The 10,328-nt window shown below is 43.2% G+C and overlaps 1 protein-coding gene across 1 annotated transcript in view; it reads left to right on the top strand.

The window, feature by feature from the left end:
• The window catches only part of INTS9 (integrator complex subunit 9), a 108,190-nt gene that overhangs the window by 59,129 nt on the left and 38,733 nt on the right, over positions 1 to 10,328 (top strand). The window contains exons 10-11 of the mRNA XM_019520886.1: positions 1,636 to 1,816; positions 4,594 to 4,654. Of these exons, the coding sequence (XP_019376431.1) occupies positions 1,636 to 1,816; positions 4,594 to 4,654 (242 nt within the window). The remainder of the gene's footprint in view (positions 1 to 1,635; positions 1,817 to 4,593; positions 4,655 to 10,328) is intronic.

Raw genomic sequence — 10,328 nt, 5'->3', positions numbered from 1 at the left:
GACCCCACTGGTCACAGGACACTATGATGAGTGACTTCCATCAATTACTACCCTCTGGGTCTGACCACGGAGCCAGTTTCCCAGCCAGTGGATCGTGGATTATGAAACTTTTCAAAGCCAAAGATGGCATTTCATTTTAAATCCTGCCCCTCCCCACAATTGTCTTTGAAAATGTGTACATTAAGCTCCCTATGCCTCCATTTATGCCCATTTTACAGATGGGGAAATTCTGTCCGTACCCACAGGACAGGGGTGATGTGAAACTTGTAGGTTATGAAGTACTTTGAAGGTCTGGGGGAATGATGCTCTGAAAGTGCGAAGTGTTCCTTTTTTCCCCCCTTGAATGCTTCATTTTTACGTTACGTTTTTCAGGTGACTGTGGAAGGACCAGTGACTCTGACCTCTTTGCTTCCTTTAATACTGTGCAATACAACTCTGATGCATACTGAAAAGGTCTGTCTGACCCACCATCTGTTGTAGAGAACAGTGTGAAGTAGATGCTAACTCCCATTGGGGTTTAAATACTGAAGAGCTTTTAAAAATTCCTGCTAGATGTGTATATCCCTCTTTTAAGCTCAACATCTGACTCTATAATCCTTCCCTGTCTGTTCAGATAAGGCAGAAGGATCCCAGATCCTTCTCCATCTGAGCTTGTCAACAAATTTAAGTCAAGGAAGTAATTATGGCAAGGTTTAATATACACATTTTCAGGCTCTTTCACTGGTTTTTGTGTAATGGCTTAATGCGTAATATAACAAATGCTGCAGTGCAATTAACATCACTAGATAGGTTTTTTATCCCATGACCACAGAAGAAATTGTAGCAAGGCAGCAAGCAGTTGTTCAATGAGACTGACAATGCATTTTTCTCCTGTTACAAGGTGCTACGGCGGTTTTGTAGTTTCATGCAGCCAAAAAAATGAAGTATCAATGTTGTGCTTGCGTATCGTGTCCTGTTTTGGATCCGTTTCTCTTGTAGAGAGAAACTATTTTTATTTTCTCCCTACCCACAACTTCTACAGCTCACAGATGGTAGCAACTGTTTTGTTTTGGGTGTGCTGCTGGGACTCAGTCATATTAACAGCTTGAGGGGAAAAAAAAATCTATGTGCCTTTGGGAGCTGTCAGGTTTGAAACAACTGGATTTAGTAGCCCCAGGTTTAAAATGCTCCGCCATTTATCTGAAGCAGCGCAGTTCAGTACAAAACAGTTTACTGTGCATGGTGAACTCGGCCAAAACCCAGGAACAGATGTCCTGCCCACTCGGTGTGGACACTAATAGAGATATCAGATTATTTACAGTATATGAGGAATGTACTGTCCTGTTTTCTCACTCAATATTTCTCCTCAAAGCAGCAGTGCCCTCTCCTGGACTCAAGCACGCATCAGTCCCATGGCTTATAAAGTTTTAGTTGCTCAAAGCGCAGAGGCCTGTGCTTCTGGAGGAGAAGGACCTGGCCTTTAATTCCACTTATGGCTGCGAAATCTTAAGGGGTTAGAGAAGTCTGTCTCGTTTACGCAGACCCACGCCTACACTGTTGTGTCTCATCCTGTGTACCAGGTATCAGACCCTGTGGGGTATTTAGGGATGGAAAGTAAAAGCTGCTAATTTTTTTTTTTTCTTTCTCTTTCTCAAGCAATGACCGTGCGCAGTGGAGGGAACGTGTTGGTGCCCTGTTATCCCTCAGGAGTAATATATGACCTGCTGGAGTGCCTGTACCAGTATATCGATTCTGCAGGACTCTCCAATGTCCCCTTTTACTTCATCTCTCCTGTTGCCAACAGCTCCCTGGAGTTCTCCCAGATCTTTGCTGAGTGGTAGGTTTTATTTTACTGTGTAGCCTGGGTTCAACCATAGATTGTAGTAAACATGTACAGAGCAAGTGCTGATCACTGCAATTCCCCCTACTTGAAATGTTCTCCGCCTGCGAGATAAGGAGGTGGGAGCACATCTTGTGAATCATGGGAATACATGCGTCTAGGTCTTCTAGAATTAGAAAGGCATCGTTTCCCTTGTAACGTGTGTCAGATCTGTTTACAAACACAGGTAGATGCGTTCGCCACTCTCTGGCATCAGATTTGGTGAGTAAGTGAAGCACCATGCTGAGAGTGACTTTCAGATGCATCTTCCTTGCCTCTCTGTTAGTCTCAATCAGTGCCTCCAGGAGCAGACAGCAGTCTAACGACGTGAGCAAGCTAGGTTTGTTACTTTTCTAATTCAAGTGAGATATAAAACGAAGGGCCAGGTGTTGCCAGCCTTGGCCATTTTGGCAGGGGCTAAAGTAGACGGCCCAGTCTTGTTCTGGAAGAAACACAACATTAATCTTTGCAGACTTTACAACTCACAGGGTCAGCAAACTGAGGGAAGCAATTAATACATCCAACCAAACCAGCAGAGAGATCAGGTTAAACAGAGCAAAAGGCCTGGCAGGAAATGTCATGTACAAGAAGTTCTTGAGATAAATAACCCAAATGGTGTATATTCTAGTTTTAGCTTGAGCATGTTTGTTAGTAGCAGTGTTTGATGTAACCAAAATGTATCGGGTGCAGCTGTGCTGTAACGGATATTTTTTTTTTAATTAAGTTTCTTAGATAAATTGTAAAAACAAAAGCATCTTTGTCAGGAAATAAAATACAGTCAAGAGAAAACAGGGTGGTGGTTAGTGACATTCCAAACTGGTCAAGGAAAGAGATAAAAACAAAAATCCTCCCTTCCAAAAATTATAACTTCCTACAAGGACATAAATCTCATTGAAGTCTTCCAGGGCCATAGAAAAGTTGGTTCAATCAAGTTTCCAAAGTCTCGGTAAAACAAAGACGATTTAAATAAACTAGTCAAAGTGCGTTAGAGTGAGCCATGCATAAACATGGGTTGGGAACTGGAGGGAAAATCGGAGAACTCAGCCGGTCCAAAAAGACCTGCTTCTGTTCTGTGCACCATCCTCCTCCTGCCCAAGTCTCCCCAGCCAGTATAGGTGAGGATCTGTATTGAATCGTTGGTTGATCTTGGGAACAGCAGTGTATGCTTGCCCTTTAGACTCCTTTCATTAGCCAACCTACTGCTCAGTACAATTGTGAGGGAAAGAACACAGGCCACCAGTGATCATTACATAGTCATTAAGCCTAGCAAGATACTGGAGGTTGTAAAAAGAAAAATAAACTAATCCCTTCATGGAGAGCTCCCAATCTGTGATGCAGAAAAATAAGGCTTAATGGGATACTGGGATTATAATAGAGTTCATCAGGAGGGATATGGATAAGATGAGGCTTAGGATCTGGTGGAGAGAGATCCCACAATGCTTTCAGCAAGTCTTATGGTATCTAGCCTTTTTGCCCTGGCCAGTGTCAGTGTAGCTATTGAAACTCATGTTTGGCTGGCACTGTTTTGGATTAGTAAACTGCTGCTCTATTCTGTTTGAGGGGTGATTGCATTTCAATAATGGATGAAGTGATTTCTGGATGCATGTGAGTTTTAGGATCTTTGGGACTAAGAGGTGATGTAATATTGTGTGTGCGCTTGTGCACACACACATATACATGCTAGTACGGTGAAATGGCAACACAGTACAGCATGCAAGCGAACTGTTATTTTGTCAGTCCCATCCATCTTGCAGAACTCAAACAGTTAATGGATATTGCAGATCTTACTTTAATCCTATGTATACACTGTCTTATCTTCCAAAGTCAGCATAGACATTAGCTAATCCTTGGACGCTCTGTGAGTAACTGTTTTTACTTAAATGGAAACCGAGGCAGAGGTTGTGACTTCTGTAAAACTGCAGAGGGACTTAGACCTATAACTGGGATGAGGACTGAGGAACTCCTGGCTCATGATCCTACCACCAATCAGCTAGATGAAGCTTCCTGTTTTTGGTAGGGTAGAAACTTGACCTCAACCTATAAACCAAGACTGAGTCAAAATAATAAAGTTAAGGATGCATCAGAATTGCAGAATTTTTTTAGCAAAAGTCACCCAATTAACTTTACAATAGACAGTTGTTCCGCTACCTAGAAATCGGAGACCTGCTCCCCTGTTCCATGTTAAAGTGAATCCACTAGTCTCACTGAAGTCAGTCACTAGCTTTCGATATCTGCATTATGAGGTGAACAACTGATAAATGAGTGTGGTAGAGAGGTAAAAAAGGCACTTTGCTAACCTGACACCCCAGAGAACAAAATATGTTTCAATGAACCAAACTTGAATGAATGAAAGGATGAGATGGGTAAAGAGTTGAATGGGTTTTCATGAGGCTTACTGAATTAGTAGAGCAGTAAATTAAAATGTATTGAGTTCCTAAGGTAGAGAAGGTCCCATTGTGTATGAAGTGCATGCGTGTGTGTTTTCATAAAGCATTTCTAGCCCTGCGCTGCCTCACACCTTCTTTAAAGTGGCCTCACAGGAATTGGTCGTAACACCCTACGGGTGTGAGCTCTTTAATTGTTTAATTTGGAAACAACAATAAAAAGTGAGAGATGTTTCATGTCAGGCTGTGAAAATGAAAAGACCCCATCGGAAAGTCTCACCAGTAGATGGCAGCAGACACTTCAGCATGTTCTGCAGACTCTAACCCTGCCTGTTTTCTTCCCTTTTATAGGCTGTGTCATAATAAGCAGACAAAAGTCTATCTCCCGGAGCCCCCCTTTCCCCATGCCGAGGTAAGCAACCTACCCTTCTGTCTCTGTGACTAATTCTTATGAGTCTGCGAAACAGTCTCTTGCAATCAATCACACAAGTCAGCTGTTTCTTAGCTTTAGTCATAAAAAATAGTTTGGGACGAGGAAGAAATTAGAATGTGCCATTAACCCAGTGACTGCTGCAATATTTTCTTTCACGTTACTACTTAATATCCACTCGCCATTTTATTTCTGCCTTCACAAGAAGGTGTCTGGCACAAGCACATACATTTCTTTGCTTTTATCAAGCTGTGCCTGCCATCATGCTTTTTGTCCACACTGCTGATTTCCAAGTGTGTAAAACTAAAACCTAGCAATTGGAGTCAGGTTTATGCCCCAGATCCCACCTTCCCTGCTGAAATGGGCTCCCAGGCTGTCCGGCCCTAAGAATCGAGGGATGAGACACCTGGAAACACAAGGTTAATATTCAAGGGGTCCAAGTTGCAAAGACTTGAGTGTTATCGTCCGCTCCTATAAATGGAACATCCTGAGATAGCGTATACTTGAAGCACGTAGGAATAAGACTGCTGCCCCATCTGGGATTCCTGCAGAAATGAGGTGTGCATCTCTAGAGGACTTCCTCACAAGCCAGATGTTAAATAAAATATGGTGCGGCAGGGCTGGAGTGATGTTATATCTGTTATGGTCCAAAAAAATGTGCAAGAGACGAGGACTGTGGTGAGCAATATCTTTTATTGAACCAGTTGTATGGTTGGCATAGACTTAGACAAGCTTTCGAAGGATCTGAAGAAGAATGCACTGCATTCAAAAGCTTGTTAAGTCCATGCCAACCATGCAGTTGGTCCAATCAAAAACTAACACCCACAAAAACCCTTGTGTCTCAAATATGGCCCAATTTTTACCTTCAGTGAGAGTTTTTTCACATGCCAACTCCTTTTTATTCCAGTGGAGTTCAACATATCTCCCCTTGTAGTAGATGAAAGGTAAAAGAGGTGCCAACACATGAAGAATTTGGCTATGTTTTCACAGGGTTTCAGTCCAGCTTCTGTCAGAAAATGAGCCTTTTGCACATACAGACACTACAGATCGGCTTGTGAGATTTCACTAGCATTGTCAACATCTGTGGTGGTCAAAAATGTCTATAAGCTAGGATTGACAAGCTGGCCAATTGACTGGTCCAATATTGTCAGTTGACTGGAGATTTTTTTTGACCAGTCAACATGATTTTATTTAAAAAAAAAAAAAAAAAAAACTACAACAAAATGTAGCTTTCTTGACAAAAGTATGATTTTTATTGTCTTTGACACATTTCTTAATGGAAAATTTGTCCTTTTTCTGTGTATTGTTTGGACTTATTGGCAATTTTTTTTACAATTTTTGACCAATGTTTGATCCAGTCATATACTCAACCTTAACATAATAAATGCATATGCAGAGTTGCCATCATACAAAGGAAGGCCTCATCCAGCCCCTCTGTTGCTGTCTGCAGTTATGAGGAGCTTTGAGGAGAGATTTAGTTGGTGCTGTTTGGCAACGTAACTTGGCTGCTATGTATATCGCCTCTTTGGTGCTTCCAGTTCCCAGCTACCACTGAAGATGATAGGATTAGGGTCTAGCTTTCTAATCTTCACTCCTTCCAGGTGCTGGTATATGTTTTAGACAGGGTGTGCAGTGAATTTTGAATGGTCTGGCATCAGGGATAATGGAGCCTGCATGGCCAGCATCCACGCCTTGTGCTTAAAAATTTACCCAGGGAAATCAAGTTGCAAAGCCTAATCTTTTAAAAACAAGATGCTCTAGCCATGCAGCTAGCACTGCTTCTTAATTTATCCTGAATCTCTGTTCTCTGCTGTAGGCTTGTTGGCCCCTGGTTTCTAGCTGAAGTGCCTTCTGTTTTTCTGCCCCCTGCTATTCTATATCCTCCCAAAAGCTTTAAGGCTTCCCAACTCCCATTCCAGCACACACACGAAACCACTGGGTCAAAGTGAAGACCTTCATAAAAAAAGCATGTAGCTATCAAAGAGTGGCTTAATTCAGCAGTCTGGCAGGATGGGCCTGTGTGTTTGTACTGCGATAACAGTATCCTCTGATTGCAAGGATGTCTTTTAATTCTCCAATGCTCTTTTCATAACTGGATCCCTCCAAATTGTTTGACTGCCTCTAAGAACATTTTTAGCTGTTGCATGTGTAGATCAAGTTAATGACTTTGGTTTCTGAGAATCAGGAGCTACAGTTGAGATATTTTGAATATTGGGCTGACAGATTAATTTGTCCTCAGCAAGAAAGCCCCTTTTGGTCTAGGATATTTTAGAAGCTACACGAGCTGAAGAGCTGACCTGAGAATTATGTGCCTGCAGCTTAAACTGTGTCAGTTATACTAGTTTTGAACATATAATAATTCTCCTTTCTCCCTTCACAAAGGAAGCAATAAATCACCCTGGGGACAGTGTTGAGGCTATGTTACAGCTAAAGCAGCCTGTCTCTTCCAGGAATTACTATAATCAACTCCAAACTGTCATGTTAACACAGCAGCCTGTAACTCTTATGGTGCCAGCTCATAAAATCCCGCGGTAACTTGTTTGAGCATTGTATGACTATGGGAGTGGGAAGGATGTGTCCCTAAGGAGGAATACCTCTCTTGTGTCCTGATGTCTTGGAAAGATTCATAACATTGGACCTTGGTTCGAACTCCTTACGATAAAATTAAATGTAGAGAAGTTGTTTGAAACAGGTAAGAGAGATTTACAGAGGTCAAAAAGTGTATTAACTACTGTGGATTCCATGGAGGAGTCCTCTAGCACGAATCAGTGTTTCTGTTTGCAACACTTGTGTAAGCGCTGGGGACAAAGAACCGTGTCCTGTGCTGCCCCCTTCAATTCCCCCTCCTCCCCAGTGATGACCCAGTGGGTGTCTTCCTTGCTGATTCCTGCCACTTAACAACCACTTTGCAGATACAGGCTTCAGAGCAGTACTGGCAGCTCCAGCACTTGCTAACACTCTTTTGAAAACTTGGCCCATAATAAAAATAACAGGCAAATGAATAATGGTCCTGTTTGTTCTAGGTAAAGCTGCTGGTATAGTCGTAAATCACAAGTGAGGCATGCTTCAGGAGAACACAAATCAGATAGAGATTAGGGAAAAATACCAATCAAACCTACCAGCCCCAAAGCACTGAATGGTCCACGTCATGGTGGCAGTGCTCACCCCTGGGCTTTCTGTTTCTTGTTGCCACCCTGCAAGCGTGATTCACACTTTCCTTGGGCTGCAGCTCAACCTTTGTTGTCACAGTCCCACAGCTGGAATTGGTTTAGTGTTACTGGGCTGTGCCGGGGCCGGGCATGCAGAGAGCACGCTGTTCCTGTGTTTTCCCTTTAGGAAGCATAGAAGTGAGACTGAAAAGTGTAAACGGGGGGTGGGAAAACTTCTTCCATTTGACTGTGCGTGTATGTACGTCTGCCTCTAGGGAACTGTTCTGCCCCCTTCCCAGCACAGTCTGCATGGTATGTGTCTTTGTATCATCCCTGCAAGGTAGGGGAAGTGATTTAATTCCCATTTTACCCAAAGGAAATTAAGACCTGGAGGCATGGGCCAGGTCTGTACTGCAAATAGCTGTGCCATTTAAAAGTGTCAGTCAAATGGGTGATCCCAGCAGCTGTCAGGCTAAGCCCCTTTTGCTTGTAGCTAGAGCAGGGAGCAGGTCTGGAGCAATCTAAGCTGGCCATAGGGCCTCTTTGCTTGTATGAGCTGCACCTGCACTAGAAGTACTGCAAGCTGCCCTTTCTCCTGTCCCCCATCAGGCCAGCTCTGAAAGGGTAGGTGGTCATAGGTGACCAGATGTGACACCAGCTATATTGCTCCATTGTATGCCATTGGCCACAGAAACTGGTATGCCTCAACCACACCAGCCTGATGGGCCACTGGGCTCAGGAGGACTTTTTAAGTTGTTGTAACATGCTCATGGAGATGAGCTGATGATGGAAGAAGACCTCAGCTGCTTGCTTCCACGTTGGGCAAGTCAGAGGAAGTCACTGCTCAGATACGTATGTCTGCCGTTAGATGAGCCCCTCCATGTACCCGGCACTATGCATAGGAGAAGGGCCATATGCCGAGAACAAGCTGTTCTCATTCACCTAAAGAGGCAAATTAAAAGGACTGGGCATCCTCATTACCTCAACGTGTCCAGGGTTGTGGTAGCATCTCCTTCCCAGGAGGCTTTCAAGAAGAGGCTGGATGAGCGCTGGCAGGGATGATTCAGGAGTGGCGATCCTGTCTGCTGGCAGATGCCCCTGAGGATTCTTGGGCCATTGGTGGCTTTAGCTAAGTGCAAGAGCTATTTCCTTCCTTGTATTGGTTTCAAATCTGTAGCCTTTGCATTTCATCCCATTACGACTGTTATGAGATGAAAGGTAGGAGTTCTTGGCTTGTCTTCTCTCCCACTATGTTTTTACCTCTAAAACCTCCCTTGTTTCCTCCTCCTCTCTAGGCTAAGCTACTCCAGTCTTTTCAGTCTCTTTATCTGGAATTCTCTCCAGGCCCCAAATTCTTGTTTGAACCCTCTATTTCTGCTGAATCCTTTGAGACGGCATAACCAGCAATGGACATCAGAGCACCCAAAGCCCTTCTGCTCCCTCTTCATTGTCCCCTTTCTCTGTTCTCAGAGATTTATCATCTCTCCTTCCATTTTATCTATGCATGAAATTAGTTTTTCTTAGAGGTGATTTCTTTTCTAATACAGCACTGCCACATTATAACGAACTGTGCTTATAACAAACCTCTGCTTTTAGCAGTCTCAACTGCAGGAACCTTCTTTTTTCATTATTACAGTACAACAAATTGATAAACCCTGTTACAGCAAACACTCTTTTTTAATGAAGTTTTCTCCCAGCCCCACAGAGGTTCACTATAATGAGGTTGTGCTTATACAACCAATCCAATTGTATAGAGACTCCTACTTTTCCAGTGCTGCAGGCAGGCAAGAAACATAGGTGATTTTTTTTTTCAGCTGCACAGAGAAATTTGGATACCAGTTCCTATTAAAATGAAATGGGGAGCGGGCGGGGGAGTTGTCCAGAGGCCTTCAAGAGCTTTAGACATCTCTGCTGTAATCTTTCACTTAGAGCAGGAGCCGATTGCTTGAATAAGAATTACATCTCAGCTGCAAGGAAGTAACATCTGCCAGTAGGACTGCAGTGAAAGCACTGATAGTAGCTTCTCAGAAAAAAGAGATGAGTGAGAGCACTTGCTATGATGGGAGAACAGTAAAAAAAGAGTAGCTAACCCATATCGGGCCAGTTTGGTCCTATACTTCTGCAGCGGTTCCAGTTTACATTTCCCAAGTCAGTAATTTTCATGACTGGAAGGACAAAGAACTTCAAATGAATCAACACTAGAAGTTTCTATCCCATTAGAAACAAGATTTGTGGGGTTCGAAGGCAAGGGTGACTTGTACCATATAGACTAACTAAATCGGAAATGCCTAAGCTTTCATAAGCAACAGCTTACTGCCGCAGATGCAATGAAGGGGCTGATTTGATAAGAGTCTTCAAATATCAGAAAGGCAATTACAGAGAGGAAGGAGATGGGTTTTTGTCTGTGGCCGTAGGGGCCAAGATGAGGAGCAGTGGCCTCAGACTACAGCACAGGAAATTTTAAGTTGGAGATTGGAAGGAACTTTCTGACTAAGGGTGGACAAGCA

Source organism: Gavialis gangeticus, unplaced genomic scaffold (assembly GCF_001723915.1).
Source record: "Gavialis gangeticus isolate Ggan-Ray unplaced genomic scaffold, GavGan_comp1, whole genome shotgun sequence".
NCBI classification, from domain to species: Eukaryota; Metazoa; Chordata; order Crocodylia; family Gavialidae; genus Gavialis; species Gavialis gangeticus.
Note: the sequence above shows the minus strand (reverse complement) of the source record. Positions and strands in the feature narration are given on the sequence as shown.